Consider the following 27,875-nt stretch of genomic DNA (forward strand, 5'->3'; position numbering starts at 1 on the left):
CTTTCAGACACAGGAAAGGTCATTTCAAGGGTAATATTTCTTCCTGAGATTAATTTACCACCATGGTCTTTAAAAGCAGATTTCTTCTGTATCTTTCATATCAATCAGGAAAAATATGCATTTGTTACAGTACATCAGCCCTTAAACCACAGCAGCATGATCACACTCCTTGATGTTGTGCTCTTTGTCATGTTTTAGAGATTTGATGGTTGTCTGAGCACTTCCACATCTGCTGATGGAGGATTATGTCCTGAAAATATTATACATAGTGGGTTTATGTGTAACCACATAAAACATCACTCATAAACTGTCCAGCATGAAGAACTTGAAATAATAGCTCTGATCTTTGAACACACATGAGGAGTGATGGAGCAGAAGTAGCAAAACAGTTTGGCATTCATGGGACTGCTCACATCCCAGGAAAAATCTTTTGTTTGGAGTCATTAATAAGAGATGCACTTTTGTCTAACCATTTCAGTAGGTGAAGACCTTATTAAGCCATATGTCTTTGTTTCCTAGTCTTATGAGTAAAGATAAATGTTTCATTGAAAAAATTAGAAGCATGTACTGCCATGCATTCCAATAACATTCTAGATCAGAGCTTAAATTAAATATGCTATTTGAAATAAAGCTGAATTGTAAAGGGTGAAAGAATGTGCGATTTGCCAGACATTGCAGAAAAAAAGGTGTTGATCATATCAGGTGAAAGTATTTGTAAAGCAGAAGCCAGTAGATCAGATGAAATTTGTTTCTGTCCTAAAGCACAGACTTCTCCACAACAGTGGGAATGAGCACAAGCTGCTCATTTAACTCACGAACACCTTAAAAATTATCAAGGAGGGAATACTGTGTATTCCAATGCTAATGAATTCTTTTTGTGGACTAATGACTGGGCATCCAAGAAGTTTTTCCTATGAAAACTGAAATTTAGATGTTAGTCTTGGATGCTGCTAGCTATTTGCATAGGCAGGACCCTTTCACTAGAAACGTACATGATTGCATATTCTAGCTTAAAACATTTTAAAACTGAAATAGTACACGTGTATCACAAATGAATGTTAAAATAAATCTGAACTAATTAATCGTGATGCATATATAACAAGAATTTCTCATTGTTGCTGTTTTTTTTACCATCCTAATTCTCTCTTCTTGCCCTTACTTAAGTTAAGTCGCTCTTCCCTACTGTATTCAGGAAAATTAAAAGTTTTTACATGCTTGGAAAACAAAGGTTCATTCATAGTTACTTTTACTCATGGAAAACCCTGCTATTTTGTACCTGCAATTAATTGCATGTAATTAAGTGCAGGCAAAGTATGGAGTCCAGCAGAATATCTAAGTTATATTTTATTAATTGATATTGTCACACAACCTCAGCCTAAAAAGAAAATAAATTTTATAAAAAACTAGAAATTTGCACTGTGAAAGCTGCTTCCAAATCAACAAAAATTGCAAACAATCATTCACATTTTTTTTTTTTTGCTTCCTGGCACAGCACATTCGATTTGCTCACCAGGCTGTTGAACAGTTCCATAACATGCAAGAGATAATGTGGTCATTTCCAGAAACAAACGTAAGTTGTCTAATCAGATGACAAAGTCTCAAAGTAAATGAAATCAACAAAGACATCACAGATTCGCGGAAATTTCAGTAATTAAAATGCTGGAGACTGGAGAATATTTCAGACATAACTGCCACCTAGTGTCTGGAAAACAACCTCATGTCTGAAACCCTCCTGAAATGCCCTTAAATCCGTATTCCCATTAGGAAGGAAACAAATACTGATGTATTTGATATTAATTACATGCATAAGCAGTAAAACTGCTTTCAGGTTAGCGGTATTACCAGCTTCTGTCTAGAAAGACAAGGAGCAGCATGATTTAATGTTCCACTCTACTAACAAATTCTCAAGTAAATCTTTGAATTAAGTGTATTTACACATCTCCTGTCAAAAACTGGCACTCTTGATGTGAAACTTCCTGAGCAACTTCACAGTCTACCTGTAAACTATAGTGTGTCAAATCCAAAGGCAAAGGAAAGAGGTTATATGAGATGAAGCTAGGTTAAAAAAGGAGAAGCGATAAATAATACTGGGTAATGAGTAAGCAGTCAGTGTTTGAACTTATGTGACGACCATTAATGTGTCTTAGCTAAAATATTTAACCCCCCCAAGACTTTATAGTGGAAGAGGCAATGACAGTAACTACCAGTTTTGCATGTTTGATGCCTGAAGTAAACACTCTTATTAGTAAAATTGATAACAGCAAGCATATTAACTGAGATAGACCATGATTTATCTTTACCTGACAAAGGGTTACTTCAAGTGGAGCCTAAAGTTTTGATGCAGGCAATTGGACAGACCACTGTGCAAGTCAGTGATATCAAACTGTACCTGTAGCACAATGAGGGATATGTTTTCCCTCCTTTGCAAAGCAAATTAAAATACATCTGTGTTTCACAGTCATAACTGAGGATGAAACCACGGTCTAAAGTCAGCCTCAGCAATATCATAAAAGCAAATTCTATGAAAGCTTGTTCAAATTTTCATTGAAAAGTGTTCTTTCAACCTTAAAATGTGTAATGTGCTGCGGCCCACACAAGTTTTATTTTCAATGCATAGCTCTGAAAGCGGCACATTCTACTGTACTGATATTGCCTGGCACATTCTTCTTCCACTACTGCTTAAAAAGAAGCTGACTATTGAGTCAGTAGAACCAGTTAGGTAGCCAGAAAACTGGGACAGGCTGCAGTCCTAGGAAGCATCTGTGTGTGGACATGGTGGTACAAGCTGTTCTTCAACCTGTCAGTGTATATATCATGCCATAATGTAAATAGACCATGATTTTACAAATATTTTTCTTAATTAAAAACTAAAGTCTTCATACTGAGTGTTGAAGGTGTTTCACTTCTAAATCTTTACCAAGCCTTGGTAAAAGCCAGGATCCACACTGAAGGAGTTCACGGAGGACAGTCTCCTAGGGGAGGGGGTCTCATGGTGGAGCAGGGAAAGAGTGTAAGGAGGGAAGAGCAGCAGAGAAATGTGTGATGAACTGACTGCAGTACAGTACAAATAGTAAACAGACTTCTACCTAACAGGACTGGAATATGCATTTATATGTGTTAAAGCAGATGTGGGGCTAGAAACTCTTACCTGAGTTATTTAAAATCCTGTTTTCAGAAAGTCTCCCCACTGTGCTGGTAACAGACAGACAAGCAGAAATCACTGCAACCAGACTTAAATAACTTGCATACTATTGTATTTCAACCTTTGCCTTAAATCAGGGCATGCTTTTTACAGTTGTTCTTGAAGACCACAACTGACAGAAAGAAAATACTAAAATAAAAAAAAAAGTATATTTTATTTTCAGCTTTACAGATGCATCTCTAAACAATCAGTAGAAAAACAAGTAAAAAAAGTAAACAACGGCATTTTGGAAAATCACATTGACCTCGTACAAGACTTAATACATTTTCATATACCACTCTGATGCAGTTTAAAAAAACAGTGGTCTCGCCTCCAAGACCCCTTCTACTCCAAATAAATCACTAAGTACCCACAGATTTTAGCTACAAAACAAGGATACATTCTTTCATTTTTCTTCCATTTATGAAGTCGATTGCCACACACTTCAATCATTTGCAGGTGGAATTCAAAGTCTCAGTTGCAGAATTGAAGAGAACTCATATGATTCCGTGACTGAAGTCCTTTCATTTTCAGTACAGGCTTTTTTTCCAAGTCAGCACTCATCACATATCTTTAGACTGATCATCTTCTTCAAGTTTTCTGATTTCATTTTTTAAACAGTTGATGGTTTCACGACTTGCTTTTAATCTTTCTTTAAGCTCAGCAATTTCAAAACTAGTTTTCTTTTTGGCAGCTTCCAGCTTTTCCCTGGTTTTCACTTCAAGATCTGCAACTGTGGTAGTGATAAAGAAAAATAAATACTATAAGTATCACGAAAAGTTCTAATTTACTTTTTTTTCTATTTACAACAGTCACTTGGATGCTGTGTATGTCCTCAAAAATCTAGTAGATTTAGTCTTATAGATTCAATGACTAGTGAAAACAGTATTCAAATAAACCTGGAATTAAAAAAAAAAAAACAAGCCTGTCCTGTAGCCTCAAACAGCCCATCAGTTTTGTGGATGGAGTTATATAATTCACTATACCATTTTCAAGAGTTTTTTAAAGATGAAACAGGAAAAAACAGTGACGTGGCGACAGCAAATAAATGGGAGATTACAGACTATTACAAATAATTAACATGATGCCCAGTGACAGCATATGAGGCCATGGACACAAACAGAAATGCACGAGGTTCCCTCAGAACACCAGGAACTTTTTTCACTGTGAGGGTGACCAAGCCCCGGCATCAGTTACCCAGGGAGATTGTGGAGTCTCCATCCTTAGTAACATTCAAAAGCCATCTTGCCCAACATGGTCCTCAGCAAGCAGCTCTAGGTGGGCCTTGCTTGAGCAGGGGTGGGACAAGATGACCTCCAGAGATGCCTTTCCACCTCAACAATTCTGTGGTTCCTTTTCTGCATACCGTAACCACTTGCTAGTCTCCGTCTCTCTGGAGTTTAATTCTATGTATCTAAAATATTTAGCCATGCTGCCTTTGCTTTTATGAGTCTCTGACATTAGGAAGTCTCAATCTGGTTTATGGAGATATTCTAATAGCTTGCTTTTTTCTAACTTGTTCACACAGAAGTTTTTGGATGAAGCTGGCAAAGTCAACAAATCTATGGAGGCCATGGATAACCCATGATAGCCCATACCTTACAGAATTGTGGGCCGTGGCAAAAAGTCTGAATTTTTATTTGTTTCAGTAGCACAATTTAAGGAAATATTATATATTAATAGAAGAACAACACTAAAAATTTCTAGCTATGCTCATGAGAAACATCCAAGAATTTTAAGTGAGAATAGTTTAAATTTGAACAAGACTTTTATGATTCAAACTATTACAACATTTTCTACACACAAACCACAACAATGTGCAACATAACAAAAATCCACCTCAAGACTGGCTAAACTGAGGTAGAAAATACAAGCAGCTCACATGTCCACACATCAAAACAAACATAAGGCAAACTGGAATTCTGGCTTTGTAGAACTTCAAACTCATAACCACTCATCACTCTAAGGTATTCAGTGTCTAAAAATCCCTGACATCTGTTGTCAGGTGAACATGCAGATAAGCCAAAGGCCAACTGAGCCTGACTACAACGGCATTAGAGTTCATAACTAATAAGGCAGGATTTAGCTCAGTAAATACTACATTTTCTTTCTGAGAATAGAAGAGATGAAATTCAGAAGACCAGAACAGAATCATCACTACATGCATTGTATTTTATGAACCAATGTATTTGCATTTCATTTAATTCTCTTAATATTCTGGTTTATATTTAAAAACAATTTAGATAGGAAGGACACAAAGAACATTAAACTATAGTGAAGAAGCATGCATGACCTACAGCTGAAGAATTATGCAGAAGGGAAAGGGACAGGAAGAGCTTTCAGGCACTACCCTTTACCACAAAAGCATTACTGATTTGACTAAAAGAGTATGAACTGTTTTGCATTACAGTGCTAAAGTGTCATCTTTGCTTGCAGTTAACATCCTGAGGAGAGGAAAAAAAACTTTATCTCAAATACAGTGCCCTGGATTTATTCCGCGCTTTAACTCATTTCAAAGATGTTAAATAGGTATGGATCATGCCAGCACTGAGTATTACAAGAGATTTGTAATTCCTTTCTTTTCAGCAGGCATACAGATCTGGAAGTCTTTGAAGTTTTCAAATAGGTATTAGTATCTATGCAAAAGCTGAAGCTAATTTAATGCAAAAATACCACTTTTTAGCAACATCCAAATCCTATGTACTATTACAACCCAGAAAAAAAACAACTACTGTTTATTTCTAAAATTAAAGTATTTTCATTTTCAACTTACACTCTGTTTCATGCTTATAAGCACCTAGTGTTAGCTGACGAGATGTTGTTAACAGCTGCTGCATCATTGCAGTAGGATCTTGAAATATCTAACGAAGGAGAAAAATACACAGTATCACTAATACTTATCAAAATAAAGCAGGGTTTACGTTAAAAATTTTCATACCATTTCATCATAGAATTCAGAAACTACAGTTTTCTTTCCCAGGATGGCATTGGTATCAGACTGAAAAAGCTTCAGCAAGTGATACAAGGTTACCTATACAAAGACAGAATTTCATTAGCTCAACAATCATAGGGAAATACAAATCATCTTCTAGGTATCAACAAGTAATATTTCTTCTTACTAAACAGTTGTTCGGGATTTTTAAAATCTTTTCAGAACGCGAAAATAAATGTCACGTAACTTCAGCAGAATTACTTCAATTTAATATTGATTGTAAACACGCCAACTATCCAAAGCCTGCTTGATACTTCTAAAAATGTCTGGGCAAGTAGTCTAGGATTGGTGTATAAAAGCTACTAAGAATACCTTCTCTTAAACATTTCTCTGTAGATAATTTGGTTCAAACTCAGTTTCCCAATTTATCAGTTAGAAAGTGCTTTCTGTGACCTCATCGTCCCTTCTTGTGAAGGAAAAACACCAGTGGAGCCTGTGAATTGCTTTTTTTCCCTGACATTTCTCTCTATGGAGTTACACTTCCACTAGGGCACTGCAAATGGCAGGTGCTGGAGAGGAACAGAAGCTCTCTGCTCAGCCCCAAGGAACCACCGACTACTTAGACCACAACGTGGGAAGAGGGCACACAGCCCACAGTCCTTCCCTGGCACCAACAGGCCCATGAATGGTTACAGAAGAAGGCGATACCTTACTCTGGCTGGTACCTCCTGGAAAGTAAGAATATGACAGGCACCAAAACAGCCAACTAAGAACAGCCACAAAGGAAAAACACCCAACCAATGTTAGGACAGCCTGGTCAAGCTGTCAACAGAATTAATACAAGAAGTCAGGATGGTACCGAGCACAACAGCACAGGAAGCCCTTTCTTGTCTAGTCACAAACATTCGTACATTTAAGAAACACATACAATTCAGTTTTCATCTCATTTGGAAAAAGAATGGCTAAAGCAAAAGGATTGCTGCAGTTCAAGTGACAGAAGGAAGTTAGTCCTTCCAGAAATAAACAACCCCTTCCCTTCAAACACAGTGATCGAGCTTCCTATCTCAACCTGGATAAACAGACCTGCAAGGTACGTCTAACACACAGGATGGGAAGAAAGAAATTAATTCCAATTCTTTATTCAACTAGTGAAGTCTCTTAACTTGGTTTCCTTAGGAAAGAGACCAGCGCTAGCATAGCACCTTTGCTGCTTTTTGACCGATTTTGATCAAATCTGATAGACAAAAAAAAATTTACAATATTCGAATATCCTAGAACTAGGAAGCTACATGGAAGAGAAATGCTCAGTATGTGCTCAGCTCAGGTGAGGTGCAACACGCTGTGACGTATTAATAAATGTGAGAGCAGCTAAGCACAGGAAAAGCTGCCACGTATACCCCAGCCAGCAGTAAAGCACAGAAGTGGGAAAACGTGGCCAACTATAAAATAAATTTCCTACAAGAACAGGCTTTATAACTTCCACAGCTGATGGGACTTATTTTGACCAGCAATATTCTATAGGAGAACGTCAGGCCACAGTGATTAATTAAGTGCTGTTAGCAGTTCAATGTACTCACAGGTCTTTCATTGGGATCAATGAAAAATATCTTAATGATGATTTCAAATTCACCCCAGCCTGTTTCGGTGATTTCATATGGTGGTTTGGTAACAACTGCAGTGGGAAATACAGAAGCGTTAGTAAGGGTGATCAAGCCTCAGTGAAACTAATCAAAACTCCCCTAGCAACAGATGCCCAAATGCAAAACCCACCTCTTAAAGGATTACCGTAGCTTTCATGCAGCTTGAACTGAATTTTTTTCACATAGGCAGACATATCCTACAAAAGAGATGCTGTTATTTCTGATAATTTACACAGCATGCCAAGTGCTGTTCTTTCACCCATCCCACAGGCCCATTGCCTCTTCTCACACACAGGCCTGTGGGTGCTTTCTCCCCTGCCTCAGGAAGATCGCTCTAAAAGCAGAAAAGGAAAAGTCCCTTCCCACTGTTTTTCAGTTTTGGAAAGCCATAAACCAACCGGTGCATTCCCTTTACTTCCACCCAAGCCCCTCTGCTTGCTGTCGGAGGAGCCTGCTGGGCACTCCCCACCCCACCTGCCCATCTGTCTGTCTGTTTGTCCATCCATTCCGTGCGTTCCCTCTGCTTCCACCCAGGACCCCATTTGCTGTCAGAGGGGTCTGCTGGGTGCTGCCCCCTGCCCACTTACCTGTCTGTCCATCTGTCTGCCCCGTGTGTTCCCTCTGCTTCCACTCAGGCCCTCCGTTTACTGTCACAGCGGGCTGCTGGGCTCTCCCCCCACGCCCACCCGTCTGTCTGTCTGTCCGTCCACGTGTCTGCCCTGAGTTCTCTCTGCTTCCAACCAGCCCCCCCCATTCATTGTCACAGGGGGCTGCTGGGCTCTCCCCCCACGCTCACCCGTCTGTCCGTCCGCCTACGTCTGCCCTGTGAGTTCTCTCTGCTTCCAACCAGGCCCCCCCATTCATTGCCAGAGAGGGCCGCTGGGCGCTCCCCCGACCTGCCCGTCTGTCCATCCGTCTGTCCCCCCGCCCGTCCGCACCTCGTTCCTGTAGGGCTTCACGTACACCGTCCACTGGTGCGTGTGGCCGTCCTCCTCCCTCTTCTTCCCGAAGTACCGCGCCACGTTCCCGTACACGATCGGCTTCACGATGGTGACGCCCTTGCAACACAAAAGCAGGGAGAAACCCCGAAGGGGCGCGTTCGGAAGGCGCCCGCCGCCCGCGGGCCGCCCGCCGCGCCTCCCCGCCCTCCCGGGGCCGCACCTTCACCCTGCCCCCGGAGTCAGGCCCGAACTCAGCCATTCTCTTGAACATATTGCCCCGCGGGGGCCTCCGCCCGCCGCCCGCGCCCCGCGACCGCCGCCACCGCCGGGCCCCGCCCCGCCGCCCCCAACATCCCCGCCGCTTCCGGTTTCCGGCTTCCGACTTCCGGCGGGCGGGGGCGGGGCGGAGGGGCCGTGGGGAGAGACGGGAGCCGCGGTGACCGGGGAGGGGCGGGATGGGAGCGCTGATGGTTGATATGGAATCATAGACTGTCTCCAGTTGGAAGGGACCTTAAAGACTGTCCAACTCCAAGCGCCCTGCGAGGGGCAGGGACACCTCCCACCAGCCCAGGCTGCCCAAGGCCCCATCCAACCTGGCCTTGAACACCCCCAGGGATGGGGCAGCCACAGCTTCCCTGGGCAACCTGGGCCAGGGCCTCACCACTCTCATGGTGAAGAAATTCTTTCTAATGTCCATTCTAAATCTGCTCTTCTCCAGCTTCTAGCCATTGCCCCTTGTCCTGTCACCACAAGCTTAAAATACCTGGGGAGGGACCGTTTACAAGGGCATGTAGTGATAGGACAAGGGGGAACAGGTATAAACAGAAGAAGGGCAGATTTTAGAAGTTAGGATTCCATGAGCTTAGTCCATCCCTGCTGCCATAGACTGCGGGTAGTTTCTACAGCTTTTCTCTTTACCCTCACTTTCTCTGCTGTTCTTTAACAGTCTGATAGAGCTATGGTCATCAGGAAGCTTTTCCCAGCAGCAGCCCATCACATCTTACCTCTACAGTTCTTAACTGCACTGTTCTTACTTGCTGTGATTCTTTCCTCTGCCAGTTGTCTGCCTGCAGTATCTGCACTGTGGAGCAAGCAGAAACGGGATTGCAGAGCAAGACAGGCATCCAGGCAGAGGCACTGCTATGGGACCTAGAAACAAGGACTGGGCAGTAGGAACAGACTTGTTAGACTAATTTCCTTGGGTGAGAAGCATGCGTGGGTTCTGACCCCAGGTCTGGGTGACAATCCATGTGTTGGCCATGGGACATTCACATTTTAAGTGAGAATCACTGTCCCCATCCCTCCTCCTTCCTGCTGCCAGATGCAGCAGTATGTCAATAGGACAAAATAAGGCACAAGAAGGGAAAGCCAGAGCCCTGCATGTGGCCCCTCACCAAAACTTATTTCTCAGTGAACAGGTATTTGTGCAGCGAGGGAGCGCACCTGCCGGCAGGAGCAAGGTGAGCAGATCTGTTAGGATACATCTGCAGCAGCTGCCAAAAGCACCCTCTGGGCTGCCTATGGGAGCAGGGCCGCCATGCGCCCGTGGGAGGAAAATATTTATTTACAGCAGAAACTACATCATTTCCCTTTTTGTCTGTCTCAATGTCTCCAGAGTAATGAGGTTTCCCAGAGCAGCTATTTAACTAGAAATTACACTAACCTCAGGAAATTTATTTTATCTTTGAACACAGTGAGAACTTGACTCCTTGCAAAAGATTGGCCTGCACACCAGTCTTGCCAACTTGCTTTGTTTTAACAAGAAGAGCTGTAATACTTCAGAGCTGAGCAGCACTGTCCACAAGAGACGTAGTTCACACAAGGAACAGGGTAGGGAATTTCTGCTTCCCTGGAGGGTGTTGGGCATGGCATTCACCATCTTGCCTGCCAGGAGCTCTGGCAGATGCTTTAGGGGCCACAGGACAGTGCTCTGGAGAGCAGCCTGCAAGCAGGGTCTGGCTCCGACTCCCTCCTGAGTTACCTGCTGTCGGGGGAATGGACAGAGCTGAGCTGACCAGAGGGTCCAGCCGAGGCACAGAGCAATGCTGCAACACCAACTCCTGAAATGGAGGAGTCTTTAGGTCAGCACAGCCTCCCGCTTGTCACCCTGCCTCGAAGCCACATGGGCTTTGCCCCAGAGTCGCCAGTAGCTGACAGAGAGCTGGCAGAAGTTTGGCTTCTGTTTGAAGTGATACTGCAAATTCCTATGAAGTCTGCTGAAACACTGATGCGTCACAGGAATTTTTGTGAGGTGTCCATGAAGCACATTCTTGTTAAGCCTTTTAAGGGAGACACCATCCAGTCACCCTGCTCACACTTGCTCAAATCAAAAGGAAACAAAATCAACAACATGCAAAAAACAAGTAGCTTTGCTTTAGCTTGGCATGTTCCTTGGATGAGATGATGCACTCCTGGGTGACATTAATGAACAGGCAGGACAGTAACTGAAACACGAGCCTGTGCCACTGCTCAGCACAGAGCACCCTTCATTTCGAGTGTGTGGATGGAAGTGCAATCATTGCTTAGATGGCAGAGCACCTAGAGCGACAAGTGTTATTATGCCATCTCCTGTTTTATCATTTTGCTGAAGGAAAGCAGTAGGAAATGCTGTGCCAATTCTGCATGCAATTCACAGGGAAGGCTAATTATGATTGATTTCACAAGTGAAGGACTGTGCAATGGCTTTGGCAAACTACCTGGGGTGTACCCATATAAATCCTTCAACATTGTTTGCTGCAGCTTTATTATTTCTTAGTTCTGTTGAGCTAGACAACCCCTTCACCTGCCTCTCATTTGATGTTAGCCTGACACAAAATCTGCTGGTCTTCTGGTGATCTCACATCTCACTTGGTGACTGAAGAGAGGAAGCAGGAAAGACCAACTCCTCTTGTGATGGACAGTGCAACAATTTGCCTAGATTGTAAATAAGCATGAGACTTTAAACAAGCATTGTGAATGACAAAGATGTGCTGGAAACCCCAGCAAAATTTATTAGAGTGCCTATGTGTTATTTCAAAGTAACTACATACCAGGAACAATAAAAGGCACAAACTCTGTAACAAGGATATTCCTCTGGTATTTTAGGGAGGTGTTTAAGGCCAGGTGGATGAGGTGCTAAGGGGCATGGTTTAGTGTTTGATAGGAATGGTTGGACTCGATGATCCGGTGGGTCTCTTCCAACCTGGTTATTCTATGATTCTATGATAAGATGAACTAGAAGAAATACAGAGTAGCAGAACACTTAGCCAGACATCTTTCACTGCAAAATTGTGGCAACTTCAGTTCCAGTGGGTAGCAACAGAATCAGAACAAGAGATTGAAGAATTAAATGTCAGCTAAAGACAACATAAAAATAGCTTAGTATTTGTAGAAGACTCAGAAGGAATAGAAGACAACAATTTCAAATAGGGACAACTGAATTACCTAGAAAATAGTATAGTAGGAACAAAACAATTTAAAAGCATCAAAGCACCTAGAAGCTTTGCTGAGGAAAAAAAAAATACCTACTGTAAATGTCTGACAAGATTAGAGGAGGCTGCAGTATGGAAGGTAATTTCAGTAAATGGACTGAATGCTAACGTCACCATACAAACCCTGCTAAGACCCCATCTGGAATAGTATGTATGTTTCTGTTAGAGGAATATATATCCTCTCCTGTTACAGGAAAAATGAACTGACAGGCAAATATGCAAGAATGGGGCAAGTGGGTGTAACAACCAGTCCTAAAGAAGAAAACAGTCTAAAATTTATCAAAATAAAGGAAGAGCAAGTATTAACTAGTTGTTGTAAATGCCTTAAGGGGTTAAGTACAATGGGAAGGGAAGTAACTATATAGAGAACATCATCAGCACAAGATGAAATGAATATAATCTCACCAAGAAATTCAGGCAGCAACTGAGAAGGTTCATAACTACTGAGGCAAGGGAACAGTGGGACAGCCTTCCCATAGGAACAGCAGGAGCAAAACCTCTAGGGAGACACTATCTGGTCTTAAGATGAGTCTCAGAAGGAGTTATAAGACATGCCCCAAGAGTGGACTGAACTTTATATCCCAGGCGCTATTTTCCAGTCTTGTGTTGCTACTTCACTTTCTTCTGTGGCTTTGCAATGAACTCTGGAAGGCTAAAAGATACCCGTGCCACTCACAGCCCCTCTTCCCTTTAATCTGCTATACTGGACACAACTCATCATAGAGAAGACTGATACGGGAGAAAGAAGAAGAAATAAGTTCATACTAAGATTTGATCACCAAGAGATTAATGGATTCACCAAATGTTTACAGGCTTGACTGTTACCAGCATGAAAGCACATTTAAAACAAAAACAAACAAAAAAAAAAAAAGTGGCAGAACTGGAGAAACTGGCACTGGACACTCTGTGCCTACTGAAATGAAGTCACCTGAAACAGGGCAGTCTGTAAAGCAGCCTCTGAGAGAGTCACAAGTAGGTTGTGGCATACAGCCAGCAACTGGGGAAAAACCTTTGTAGGAACAAAAGTGGAATAAAAAGATGTGTGCAACAAGATGACATGGGAAGGACTGGTAATGGCTGGGATTGTTTGCACTAGACCATGTCACCCAGGTTCCTGCCTATAGCGAAGGGCTGGGAGTGCTCTGGAGAACAGAGGTGCTGAACCTGCTTCTGTCAGCCTCCTTGGGGGGAGCTGCTGCACTTGATCTGCCACCACAACGTAACTGCTGAGCCCATCCTCCACCCAAGCATGCAGTTTAGGCAAAGCTTTATCATATGCAGCTGTTGTGAAGGCAACGAGCCACATACAGGCAGCTGGCTGCTCCTCACATAGCTGAGCCCTTCATCTGCCAGCCGCCTTTACATTTCAAAGGTGCCCTCAGACAGCACAGAGATACTGGCCTATTCAATAAATAAATTCACAACTTCCAACTCCAGACTCCCAGCAAAATCCTGCGTGCCTCGGCATCCTTACCCAAGTTAGGTCAATTCAAGATTTAATCCCAGATTGTAGCTTTAAAATTTGCCATTCTCAAGTTAAGAAGAGGTGAGAACATTTCTATTCTTTATAAGAGCATTACATACATTTTTACAGCAGCTGACCTTGCAATGTGTCTTATAAGACTTTCTTCAAACTTCTTCCAGTCCTGGGAAGGATGAAGTCAGGGAAGTGGCTGCCTGCTCCAAGGATGAGGCGCAGCTGGAGATGGCAAAAACCTGGCTCCAGCCATGAACACTACACCACTGTCCCTCTGGCTAGCCCTGATGGCTTTAATAGACTATTAATTTAACTTGGTGGTTTCTTGGCTTTGGCAACTTGCCAGTTTTCTAAATAAAGCCTTGAATTTTTAGAAACCTTCCCTTCTTCAGTAACAGCACCCACAGCCCTCATAGTGAAAAATCAGAGCTAGTTATTGCTCTAATTATGATTTAAAAAATGCCAAAGGAGGTGATAATGTAGAGGTTAAGGGTATTATTTCTACATTAATTTTGAGTAAAAGGCATAAAATTAACTTTTTTTAATATTATAAAAACCTTAATGGAACAGTCAGGTGATAACTTAAAATTCAGAGGGCACAGTAGGCATCCTACACAACAGAGAAAAAACAGTTATTTTTCAGTACCACTCTATCACCACTGTGAAACAAATGCCAAGAAAATTTTCCTGGACTCCAGCAGAGATGGAAGGCAGCCAGCAGATAGCTTTAATTGTTATGATGAGTTTATACTGACAGAGAAGCTCAAAACACGGCTTTTCTGGCAGAGAAAAAGGCTAATCACTCACCTGTTTTTATAGCTGCTAATTAAACACGGGCCTTCTCCAACTCTTTTCCTTCAACGCGCTTATGTATTAAAAAAGGAAGCCATCACACAATTTCAATATTATTTCCAATTGTTTCTTCTCTTGGCTATTCTACACCATTCACCATTTCCCCTACTCTTACACCACAGGTCTTTGAGAAAACGGGGGCTGCGGACTTACATCTTGTAAAGGGTCCAGGATAAACCAGAGAACTGCAGTTATAATTATGTATAGACTCTAATTAACTTTTTGAGGTGGGAGCCCAAGAGCCTTACAGCTTAACCCATGAATAAGGATTCTGTTTGGGATGAATGGTCTGTTTTCATCCCCTCCCACCAAGGCAGAGCTGTTACACATCCAGGCAGAGCCACATATTTATGTCAAGAACAGTCTGCAGATTGTAAGAGGTAGTGAGGGTAGCTGGCCCACTGTTAAAAAATAGATGACTAAACAGGGAAAGGGGATACCAGTGAGCTTTAGAAACCAGTTTTAAGCATCAGTTTAACCATTCTGAAATACACCAATTCTTGTTGATCTCTCTGCTCCTTCAGAGGCAAATGCTGCCTGTTCTACACAGGAACCAGCTCATTTGCCAGGTTTTGGAGATGCCTTCAACTACAGCAAACATTTTTACTGCCTGAGCGGACAGGATCTCCTCTTTCTTTCCGTGCCACAGAAAGGCTTCTGAGCATTGAAGTATTTTTTTACTCCAAGTACATTATGCAGGAAAACATGCACAGGAATTTAACGGTAGCACACTCAAAAGGCATTCAAAATAATATGCAGGAAATAAGGCAATAAACAAGGCCTTTTTCATGGGCTGTCAAGGCAGGGACCAAAAAAACCAACACCACCTTGTTTATTTTGTGGAAAAGGGGAAGAAGCAACTTCTTCACTTTAGGGCAGCTGAGGATTATCAAGTCTAGTTCTAGACAAAGCTCAAAACTCATACGGAGGTGGATACATGGGATAAACAACCAATGTGTGGATGTCACCGTAATTAAACAAATTAGGGTCAAAACCAATTGCAGAGATTATGAATTAAGCAGAAGAGTGGAGAGGGTTTTTCATGCTACTAGATGGCTGGAGAAGATCTTTTAATGTCACTTGTGCACGTCTGCACCATTTTGACCAAACCCTTCTGTGTGGGACAGACCTATCGCCCTAACTTCACCATAAATATACAGGACAAAGAGGAAATTGGTCAATAAGTACCACTACTAGGTAGATTCAAATGTTTTGGAAAACATGTTCAGCAATAGGCGATTGTTTGGTGGGTCATTTCTGTAAAACTGGGAAACCTAGTTTGAGAAGAAATTAATTTATTTCCATTTCCTATTTATACAAAGGGCATGAGGTTTATCAGAATTACAGCTGCTGCAGTCTGATGGGAAGGAGACTGCTAATATAGCTTTCTACAAATTGTTCAGAAGAGATGGATAAATGGGTTCTGATAATTAAAAGGGATGGCAACCTTCTACTTGCAGCAAACAGATCCATATTTCTACCAACAAAAGTGCAATTGCTTTTCACACTGTATTTCCAGGAGCAGTAAAAGAGCAAACTAACAAAGGCAGAATATTTATCACTTTTGAACATCATATACTTTGTGCACCCGCATTAAAAGCATGAACTGAGCATCATATCACTGTTTTCTGTAATAGTATACATGATGCTAAGTGACCAAAAGTAAAGGAAGAGTTTATTATGACTCACTTCCAACTCAAATTTAATCAATGAAAGTTTCACCGGTCTGCTTAGCACCAGCCCTTCCCCCTCTCCCTTCCCACAGCCCATGGACAGCATCACTCATCTCTGCTTGCCTTCCCCTCACTGCTGCTGCGTTAGACTGCTTCTGTGCCTTGAACAAATCCCTCCTTTCATCTCCAGTCTAAGAAAGGAAATACATTCCCACCTCACTTTGGCCTCTTTCTGTTGCCTCTCTAAATGCTCCCTTGTACAGCTCTCAACTAGTTACTTTTTTTGGATGCGGGAACAGGCTTATCTCCCTATCTCCAGCCATTTACTCACATTTTTCAGAAGCAAACTCTTGCTTTAGTATCTTTCAAGAGGTAAAATGGGTAAAAATTCAGTGCAACCTATACGCTTTCCTCCTGTGCCCCCAGTTAACTGTCCATCTCTTACACGGCAAACTCTCCTGAGTGGCAGCAATCTTACTTGCTCTTGTGGAGCATCAAATCTTTGAAATTAGATTCTTCACTATGTTTGGAGTAACCTGTGTTGCTAGCCAAGATGCATTTAGTCAGGTAGACGTGTCATGCATCAACTATTTCGGGATGTGCCAAACCCACCCTTGAGGGTGCCGAGTGTGCAGGCTACATTCCTTTAACAAATATGCTATGCTACCAGCTGTGGAGAAATGCAGAAGTTAACTGTGAAACGTGTTTGCCAAGTTAACTATCTTATTTCCAAGGGTGTGAAGGCCTATAGGCCTTCAAGAGGACTCTGCCAATTCCCAGTGCAAAACAGTTCTGGCCGCAAAATGATTAAGTCACTGTTTCCTTTCCTGGCACGTCACAATTTGTTACAGTGCAGCATTTAAGGATAAGGTGGGAATAAAGATGCTCAGGTGCCTGCATCTGATTTTCCTGTAATAATGTTCATAGTAAAGGTATCTTTGTGATCATAAGCTACATATATATCTCCTGTCTTCCTTGACTCAGCCTGCTGGACAAACTTTACCTTTCACAGCTTCATACAAATTTTGCTCTGCTGACTTGGAACTTGATTTGCATTCTGCTGCTCTTCCCTTCTGCAACCTAAACATCTCTGCTGGACCAGCTACAGTATTATGAAAAGGTTTGAAGGACAAACGAGGGGAGAAAAAAAAGGTAGAGAACAGCAGTAATACACAAAGCATCTCTCCCCTCCCCAAATGTAACACAGGTCAAGGTCTACTACTTATTCAAGGTCTGCTTCCCAGCAGGTGCCTAGGAATCGTTCATTTCCATAGAAACAGATTTCAAAAACTAAAGACTCAGCAAACACTAATGCTCCTCTATTGGCAGGAAATTAAGCAAGATCCCAGCTTTAAAAGAGGAGAAAGTTCAGCAGTGCCTTCAGCAAGACTGGGTCACAATGGGTGCAGCAGCAGAAGAGAAGACTCTCTTTGCATAAAGATATCCTGAGGACTTCTGCCTGGGCTGCAAAACCCACAGCAGAACGTCTGTACAAGAACTCCAGAACTACCTCACAGAAACAGCTCCTGCAGCCCAGCAATGTCCTTTCAATTGCAGTTAGCATTAAAAACAGACTATTTAGGCTCCCCTGCTACACCTCACAAGAGTCTTCCACCCCCTTCTCCTCCCCAAAACCCACCAGTCAATATCAAGGGGCACATAGTGAGGTTACTCAGCCAGTACAACTGTGCTCACTAACAGGTTTATCCTTCTGGGAGTGCTTCTGTGTTGTTGGGTTTTGGGTTTTTGTTCTTGTCTGTTGGGCTTTTGTTGTTTTTTCCTGCTGGCTGTTCCTGTTTCTGCCTTAGGGAGGGCAAAGCCTGGCTCCACCAGTCTCTCTCCTTCTCAGTCTTACTGGTCCTCCTTAACCTTTCCTTCTTCTCAGCTCTGCCACCAGGCTGAGCAGATCATCAACCTGGCCACACCTCACAGCTATTCTCACTACTGCCATCCCTTGCCAGGGAAAAGCTCTGGTACTCCATGCAGCCTGAAACCTGAACAGCTACATGTCTTCATGGGAGCTGTCTGAGTTGCCACAACCATTCTGGTGAGCACAGAGCTTTCCACTGTGTGGATACCTCAGCAGGGCTCCTTAAATGGCAAATGAACTCACCAGTTGGGCTGGGAGGGTGAGTACGCATTCCTGGTTGCCAGCCCTCCTCGGGCTGCTTTTCTGTAGGTGGTGGTGGCTTTGGCAATGCCCAACACCTTGTCAGCGGTTCCTGTTAGAGCTGCCAGCTCCTGGTGGGTCTCACCGCTGCCTTGATGCTTCCTTTCCCCGTGTGCAAAGATCTGCTTATCAGCTCTCTGAGGAAGGCTTAGCTCTCTAATCCAAGGCCAGACAACCTGCACGAAGAGGTGGCAGACAGGAGGCTTGCACGTGTTTCCACACCACTCGGCACTGGAGGGGGAAAACAAGCAAGGACAATAATTCTGCTGAACCCTGCACTGCAGTAGGATCTCTGCCTTCAGATCACCTCAGGTTCTGGGTCTTTCCATCTGCAGCTGCTATTCAGAGGACACTGAAAAAGGCTGGAGGCAAGGTTCCTCTAAGCAGGATTGAACAAGAAACAGTTTTCCTAAAAAGTGTAGTCAAATTATTTCCTTGACTAATTGAGGGGATGGTATTTTCCCCAGAGAGCTTACATGAAAGATAAAACAACCCATATATAGAGTACTTACCTTCCTCATTCTTCTGATATCATTTCAAATCAGACCTCGATTATCTGCCATCCTGGTTAGTTAACCTATGCTTGAACGCTTCCATAATGAGATCATCACCATACCACCAAATCCTCACTGTGTTTATCTTAAGAGAGTACATCCTGTATTTTGGAGGACAGGATGCTTTAAAAGTTTTCTACCACTCAGCAACAGGGACTGCTGAATACCTTAACCTAGAGGAGAACTACAACCAATTGTTCTAAAATAAAGACTTAGCAACGATTTTCCCCTGCACTCCCCATCCAGAAGAAAGCCTGGAGCCCCTTGAACCCCACCAGCCACAGTCCAACATTCCCTCCATCTCTGATCAAACCTTCACTCGGTCAACAAAGCCGAGCTACAACCCATGTTCGTCTATGAACAAAACAGCTTAACTGTGAAATTCAGAGACAGCACAGTGAATGATCAGCAACCGAACTGGCCTTCCCTTCCTGTGGCTTACTATTCTGAACAATTAAAACTTTAAGCTCTTTACAGTAGGTAAATATTATTTGTTATTATAGGTTTAGATCTCTAGCCAAGGAAATTCAGGTTCATTTTCTAACAAGCATTTTGTTTCCTTTACAGACACGTACAATCACCCACCTTCACTCAAAAGTCATGCTTCAATAAAATCATGAGAGTTGTGATTTCCCAAACCAATCAGATTGTATTCCAATTTCTTTTTGAAGCTATAAAGACTAGAAAAAATATTTTTCCCAAATTAAAAATAGCAGCATTTTCACATAATCTTACTGCTGCAAAATGCCATAGGCTTGTCATAGACAAAAGCTGGAGCTGACAATACTGGAAAATGGTACCAATAGGACGGTACAACAGATATAGTTCATTTTGTGCTACAGTAAATTAACTTCAATAAATATTATGGATTTAGAGAAGTTTACCATTAGCATGGCACAGTATGGCAATGCTAATGACCTTTTGTATGTAACAGACACTTGTTTTACATACAGAAGGTTCAGATTTAGCAGTAGGGTAAAAAATTTGGCCATGAAACCACAGTGCCAGAAGTGGTTTTAAATCATCACAAGATGGATGATGTCACTGGTACCGCACCAACTGTCTGCATTAGACGAACTGGCAACAGTTCAACATGCCATACAACCGTTTAACCACTTCTGTATTTAACACACACGCACTTTGTCAAACTCGGTCAGCTCAAAAAGCCTTATTAAAAAAAAAAAAAAGGTTTATCACGCCTTCTACAGAGCAAGCTCATAACTCCAAACATCAGTACACGTTTGAATGGAAACTGCTTTACACAGTCGGCTTCTGGGTTTTTTTCTTCAGTTGACATGTTACATGTGGGTCACTGCATTTTACAGGGAAATTACTAACAAAAAAGTTTGGTTTAAGAAAAGTCTGCACTTCTCCATTTTAAACTCGGCAAAGTCTTTGAAGACCAGACGAGAAGGACAAGAGCTCACATGAACAGAACTATTTCTAGATTCAGAAATAATTACAGAATCACAGAATAACCAGGTTGGAAGAGACCCACCGGATCACCGAGTCCAACCGTTCCTACCAAACACTAAACCATATCCCTCAGCACCTCGTCCACCCGTGCCCCAAACACCTCCAGGGAAGGTGACTCAACCACCAATTACAGCACAGAATCCTGATGTAACTATGCTACAACTTCCAAGCTGTTTTAATGTTTGAATATTTTAAAGATTGACCTAATGAGCACTGCAAGGATATCTGACAAGTCGAAATGAAGACAGACACAACTATTTATATAAAAATGGTCTTTATTTCTTCAATACAAGGTAAACTACTATTGCAGTTTAAGACCAACACAAAAGTTGGACAGCAAATTGCTTAACAGTCTCCTATAGGCTGAAAAAAAGAAACCCATGAAAGCTAGAAGTTATGCAATATTTCAAGTATAACATCTAAAAAAGATTTAATGATCCTTAAACTTAATTAAGTACCTCTGCTGAAAATGTATTAAAATCCACATTTGCTAGGATACCATCTTACCTTGTTGAGAAATATAGGTCTCCAGAAACTCAAGTAAGTATTCAACAGACTCTTTGGCCTGCCAGTATCAGGAAACTGTTTACTATATATATAAAAAAATCCTTTGGAGTCAGGCATTCTGACAGGCATCCATTTCCTTACATTTTGCATTGCAATTCTGCATTCCAACTCAGACAAGCCTCCCCTCCTGTATTTCAAAACCATTTCTCAAATAGCTTACTAATACATCCTTGTGCAAAATGGGAATCAGGAAATGGAATGGTACAGGAAGACAACAGAGCCTTTTGTTTAGAAAGTCAGCAGTGCTGGTAATCATCATAAAAATGTTAAGGTTTACCAAATAGGAATGTATTTCACCTTTAAAACACTTGGCTTTTTTTTTTCTCCTTTCTTTCTTTTATTTTAAAAAAGGACACCTGCAGTAGTAAGGAAAGTGAATTTGCAATCATTTGTATTTATAAAAGCACATATTCCTCATTTTCTTACATTTGAGGATCAAGGGAACGTCTGTTTCATAATGTAATAATAATATGCACAGTTTAAAATATTTTCTATTACAAAATACAGTATACAAGAGGGTGAAGCCAAAGTCTATTACCTGAATATACTGCAAAGTGTTAGCAATGAATCATGTAAATTCACATCACATGGTATGAACAGATGGGAATTTACAACTTAAATGGTCCATTTCATCAGGATCAAAGGCATACCGTTCACTATTTTCAAAAGACTTCAATAAAACTAGTATATTTCCAAAGAAGCTTTAAAAGACTTAAGCAGAGACACAGGTCATATCAGAACCTAAACTCCATTGCAATTAACTGAGGCTACAGAAAGGACTGAAGAACTAACAAGTGGATAGTACACAAATAGAACAAGATGCTTTATTATATTTTCGTCCAACAGGGGGGGAAAGAAAAAAATCTCATGGGAACATAAAATTGAGGAACTTGTGTTCCAAATTGCTCCTTAGTTACTCATCCCCTAAAGCTAAAATTAATTTTAAAGTACACAACGTGAGGTCTTAATTTAGGGGGGGGCAGGAAAGGAACAACAACAAAACCAAAAACCCTCCTCGACACCCCACCCACCCCAAGCCTGTCTGCAATATTAATTGCAAGGCATCATAGTAAACAGTTGCAAAATACAGTATTTCTGCAGAAACATCATGACTAATCAGCATGCTGCAACCATTATGTTTAAGACTTATGCAGTCAATTACCAAAGTAACTTATATCCTAAACATATCACATTGCTTCTTTCCTACGTCAAAATACTGATTTTGGAAACTATTCAATCTGCTTAATTACATGCACACTGACCTGCACTTTCCTTCTTTAACATCTTGAAGTGTTTGTATTTCAATGCAGAAGCACTTTAGTGTCTTGGATCTCTGAGGAGTATCGGTCTCAAACATGCACGTTTTATACTTGATTATACATGAATAACAGTATCTTAATATCTGTTATGTTAGGAAATTTAAGGCTGTATCTCAGTTTACACAAGAACCAATGATAACTAAGAGGCCATGTATAAAATTCTATAAATACAAATAGGAGTAAAGTCTGTTTAACCTGTACACAGAGAGCAAGTGGATAAGAAAAGGAAATCAGGAATTAAGTATTTCTATAAAGAATGCCATGTATTTTTACTAGAAATACAGATGACAAGTATATACAACATTTAAATCTCCAATTATCCACATACAACTAGGAAAACATTTACAAGGGTTTGGGTATGCAACTAAACAATCAGGTAAAAAAAATACAGTTAGAAAACTAAGCCTCACCAATTTCAAAGAACAAAAATAGAAAAAACTCACTCATTAAAAAGGCAAGCTAATGCCTAAATTTAATAAGATATCTTGTTTAACACAAAACCAAGAGCTATCCGAGCTTATAAGCCATATTGTAAATAAAAAAATTGAAGTTCTGACAAACATTTTACAAAATGCAATCAGAACTAAAATTATTGGCACAGAAAGCAAAAAGGGAATGAAGAAAAAAAAAGACTGCACAGTTCCCAAAATGCTATGTTCTTCTTCTGAACAAGTATTTTTGACCTGTCAAAACACAGTCCAGTAGAAATTTTACTTAAAAAACCAAACACACAAACCCTCTGCTTCTAAAAAACAAACTGCCAGTAAAACAACTTCACTTGCTAAAGCACCACCACCCCTAAGTCACTACTTGGTTGGTTTTGACTTCCAAGATAAAGGACTTAAGATATTATTTTCAATGATACTTATAAAATCAATATTTGAAAGAAAGTATTTCCTCACCGACTATCTTGTCCTTTCATCAGCAAAAGGAGATGAAATAAAACTGGATGACTATCAAAGAGCACAACAGTAGCCATCATAGCATCATCACCAGTCAGTAAATTACCAAAATGCCATTTCCTGAGTGTGCACACGAAATTGTCAGTAATGTTTAAATAAACCAAAACCTAGTAAAAATTCTATTACAGATCCAGTTATACATGATGTGCATTAGATATATTCCTTTTTGGTGTCTGTCAGGGTCTTTGGAATTTTTCTGTACATTGTTCTGTTGCATTTTAAAAATCTAACAGATGAAACTCACAATAACATGAGAAAATTATCTTAATTGCAACACAGTACATCTACCAGTTAAAACTAAGTATTCAGAGAACAGGCAGAAATAAAGGGCTTCATACAAGGACTTCATTTCTCAAGTCACAAAAATCGCTCAGTTTAACTTCTGTTACTTTCCCCCTGTTACTTCCTCCTTGCTATTTCCACTGCCAGCAATGGAAATCTATATGCGAGTGAGAAACACACTCTGTGTAAAAAGAGCATCTCCTTCAATCTACTTCAATGTGGGGTAAAATAGCAGTTCCTGCATAAAATGTTCGTAAACTTACTTTTTTATTTGAAGGTTTAATATATCTATGCAACGGAACACGACTTACCTGCTGCCTCTCCAGTATTAGCTGTTCCCCATGTAACAGCTACAGGCAGGTTATTTCTTCTTAAACTTATTATACACAGCAGTAAACAATGGTTTTAAGTAAAGAAAAAATTACAACAGTACTGTTTGTAACCAATACCTATTCACAAAAAGCAGGAAGTGAGTCACGACTTCTTTGATACAACTTTCAGTTTTACAAAATTGTAAAAGGCAGTTTTCATTTTCAAACAGGATTAAACAAACATGTCAAATATCTTCTCAGTAGCAAATAGTTCAATAAACACCAGTGATCCCATGCATAAGGAACTGAGGTACACAATTTAAGGGAAAAAAAATAAGGGGAGTCTGAAGATGTAGCCAAGACCAACAGCATCGACCTGGCCGAGTGGTTGGTGACAAAAATATTAAAAGCATTTCAGACGTATGCAAAACTTTTGCAAGTTGCACAGGTCCCAACTCAGTAAAGCATAAAAATCACTCATGTATCCAAATAAGATACTTAAAGCATATATTTACATTCCTTGAAATCTACGGAATGTAAGCACATGCTTTAAATGCTCTGGAAAACCAAGTGGATTTTAAGCACTTTCCTGAACAGGCGCTAACATTTTAGGTTGGCTGTAAAATCTCCAAAATCAGTTAAAAAAAAAAAAAAAAAAAAAAAAAGAAGTCAAGAGTTGTCTAAGAGTTACCTCGTAAAGCCATCTGAGGTCTTGAAACTTAACTTAAAACATTAAGTGTAGCTATTTGAATAAGTGAAAACTTCAAAATAAATCTGTTACATAATGATTTATAACAGACTAAGAGTAAGCCTTTATGCAAGGCTGCCAGAAACTGCTTATAGGAATCTCTTCACTTTCATTTCATGCTTAATGAAATTTAAAACAAAATTCTTATAATTTGAGGTCAGCTTTCACTGAGCTCCAGTAATTTGTTTTTAGGTAAATTTACAAAACCTCATCTGACAGGTTTAATTAGTGCCACTTTTTGCTAAGACATTTAAACGTTGCCCATCACTGAACAATGACATACAAGTGTACCTTCTCTTATATGCATGTGTGAACAAACCCCAAAGTATTAAGAAAATACCAAACTCATAAATTCTGAAAAATGGAAACCTCTGGTTTCTTGTGGCATATTTCTAATGTACAACTATGTACAGACTGCTAGGGCCTTGGGGTGGAGGGGGAGCACACAAGCACTATTACTATAAAACTGTAAACAACTGCAGGGGGTTTTTTGTGTTTTTTTTTTTTTAAAGCTAACCTTTCCACTCCTTATTATGGATAGTTTAAGTTCATATGAACAGTTTAAATTTATATTAACTGTAATGTTAATCAGGATCAAGGCTGTATATGAGAGAATTTTCAGCGTGCTAAAAATCAGACCCACTATCCCCTCTCCTCAAAACAACAGAACACAAAGAACTGCAGTTCTTACAGTTTTATATGTCAATTAGCAAATTCACAAGCCACCTAGGCAAACACTGCTGAAAGCAAAATCGCATTAAAGGTTTTACGTAACCACCTATTTTCATATCAAAATTGAATGTGTGATAGCAACATTAGTATGTTTAACTCACTGAATGCAAGATTAGGTTGAGGCATATGCAAGAACTATTGCGATGTTTTTAAAGACAGCATCAGTGTTTTCATTGTAACATTATCTTTAAATATTGCTGAACACAAGACTTTCCCTGAGGTGTAAACATCAAATAACTTGAACAGCTTTACACATCAGCCCCATTAAACAGTTTATTACAACACTACAGCTACTGTAATCAAAGTGGTGCTGTGTACAGACATTATCATATGAACAGTTTAACATGAACAAACTACTATAAAAACAAGCATTTACTTAACTTTTTCCAATTGCTTGCACATTATAATTGCCAAGTGTATATAACCAGTAATAAAGTTGCAAAAGCTATAAGGTTTAAATCACACAGGTTTCCCTCAAATAAAACAGTTAAGCAACGTAAAAAAGTAAAAGAGCTACTGGTTACCATGTATGCAGATTTGCTTTATTCAGATCTATTCCTGTTCATTTTATCCATGAATCCTGACAGGCTCAGTTCAATCACATGAAGCAAACTGCCGGACAAGCATCTTTCCTTGAAGAATGTATCTTGTCTTCCACGCTGTTCCTCTTCCTTCAGCTGTAATGTGTCAAAATTTGTGATGTAGATTTTGCTACTCCTCATAACACACAGAAAATTGTTGGCTTATCTCTACATACGCAAGTCGTGCACCTATTTCACCATAATGTGAACTAACACAAAACGCCCAGAAGCAGTAGCTACTTGTCTGTGCATGGAATTTTCTCATACAATATTTAAAAATAAAATCAATGCTGTTGTACAAAGTTGAAAGAACATGAATTTCACAGTTGAAGCACTGAATGATAATGGAAGAAATAGCTACTGTTCCTGTGACTGATGGCAATATTCATATAGAACACTTCCTAAAGTTTGCATTCTGCAAGAGTAAACAAACAAGCACTTAAGGTGATTTGGCACAACTAGTGTTTTACACATTCACCTGCCCCCTTACAGAAGTTTTAAGTTGGACTGACATTTAAGTAATGCACTGGTTGTATAATGAAGTGGATGGCTCACAGCTCAGTAACATTTAAAAGTGCACAGAATCAGATACCAATACTTCCCAAGATTTTCAGCAAAACAGGCTTCACACACCTAAAAATACATGCTTGCAGTTTAACCACAAGAACTTGCTTTTCAAATAATACAACATAGACTTGCAGGTGTCCTCACTTACTTGCCCTAGAAAAAAAATCCCAAGCCCTACTTCCTACTCTCATCTATTTTGGCAAATTAAGGAACCACATCGTTCAGAGTTAATTACTGTAAGAGTTCACAAAATACGTGGGATGGTATAATTCCATACACTGGATTTCACTTGAATTCCATTACAAAACAATAGCTACCTTAATTTCATTAATAATTCACAATTTCAACATTCAATAATTTCAAAATAGTTTAAATTAAACTGTTCAAAAGACCAACACATTAAACTGTTCATTTGAAAAACAAGACATTTAGAGGAGCAATTTCATGAACGTGCACCAGTACACAGCTGTCAAATATTCTTCTACTAGAGTAATAATATCAAAGCAGTTGGGCAAACAAAGTACTCCATTTTGTACGTACAATTTTTATATTATTTCTTCCTTTCCTCAAAGTGACTGTAAATAACTTTTAAAAAACATAAACATGTAGGCTCGATACACAAGAGTAGGCACATAAACTAATCCAAATCCAAAGCAGTGATTGGAATTTCTTTTCTCATTCACAGACTTAGTTCCCAAGTCATGAATGTATCAACGACCAAGTGCCTTTGGGGAAGTTCCTATCCCAGTAACAAAGATTTCCTTAGGTATTACGCAGGTTTTAAAATTTATTAGTAGCAAAGTGAAAAAGCTCTGCCTTCAAAAGAATGTGTTCAGAGTTGTGAGCTAAATTAACGTGGGCAGACAGGGGACACTCTCCGTTTTTTTTAGTGGAGAAAGTCAGTCTATGACAGCTGTGAAACTGCATGTCAGAATTTGCTACTCTCGTCATACAATTGCTGTGGCAAGAATTATGGATCTTTATCACTTCTGTGGCAACAGTTAACAGATCCAAAGTACCATATAAATGATTTATAACACCAGCATAAGAAAGTTTTAGTTCCTGGGAATAATTTGCTAGATTTGTAAGGGCACTCGCGGACCTACGGGAACTTCAAAGAATGCGTGATAAACTGGATTTAGGATTAATACTTTCCATTACAAGGCTCTTAAGTTGATCAGCACCACACTGAACCTTCACTCTAACAAAACATGACCAACTAAAATCCAAAGTGGTGTACATTTTGGTTCTAAGTATCCTGCCCCTATATCCCGGCAAAACTGGAAACCTTTGTGGTTCCAAACGGAAGAAACGAATCTGTATGGATTATACCTTCATGCTCAGCATTTTTCAGTATTCTACAAGTTAAGTAGAATACTGAAGTAAGAAACAACTTTTAAAACAAACTAAAGCTTAAACCTCTAGTCAGTGCTTCTTGGC

At 40.3% G+C, this 27,875-nt stretch overlaps 2 protein-coding genes across 5 annotated transcripts in view; both read right to left on the reverse strand.

Moving 5' to 3' along the window:
• Positions 1–3,237: 3,237 nt before the first annotated feature.
• YEATS4 (YEATS domain containing 4) lies at positions 3,238–9,036 on the reverse strand. Its single transcript, XM_069852497.1, has 7 exons — positions 8,915–9,036; positions 8,692–8,811; positions 7,884–7,950; positions 7,691–7,785; positions 6,120–6,212; positions 5,955–6,042; positions 3,238–3,914 (listed from the first exon to the last, which is right to left on the reverse strand). The coding sequence occupies exons 1-7, from the start codon at positions 8,963–8,965 to the stop codon at positions 3,745–3,747; spliced, it is 684 nt and encodes a 227-aa protein (XP_069708598.1). The 5' UTR covers positions 8,966–9,036; the 3' UTR covers positions 3,238–3,744.
• A 12,696-nt stretch (positions 9,037–21,732) lies between these two features.
• The window catches only part of CPSF6 (cleavage and polyadenylation specific factor 6), a 29,659-nt gene continuing 23,516 nt past the window's right edge, over positions 21,733–27,875 (reverse strand). For all 4 annotated transcript variants that reach the window (XM_069852417.1, XM_069852408.1, XM_069852401.1 and 1 more), the window contains one exon: positions 21,733–25,964. The gene's annotated coding sequence lies outside the window, so the exon portion shown is untranslated. The remainder of the gene's footprint in view (positions 25,965–27,875) is intronic.

The sequence above is a fragment of the Phaenicophaeus curvirostris genome, chromosome 1 (assembly GCF_032191515.1).
Source record: "Phaenicophaeus curvirostris isolate KB17595 chromosome 1, BPBGC_Pcur_1.0, whole genome shotgun sequence".
Taxonomy (NCBI): domain Eukaryota; kingdom Metazoa; phylum Chordata; class Aves; order Cuculiformes; family Cuculidae; genus Phaenicophaeus; species Phaenicophaeus curvirostris.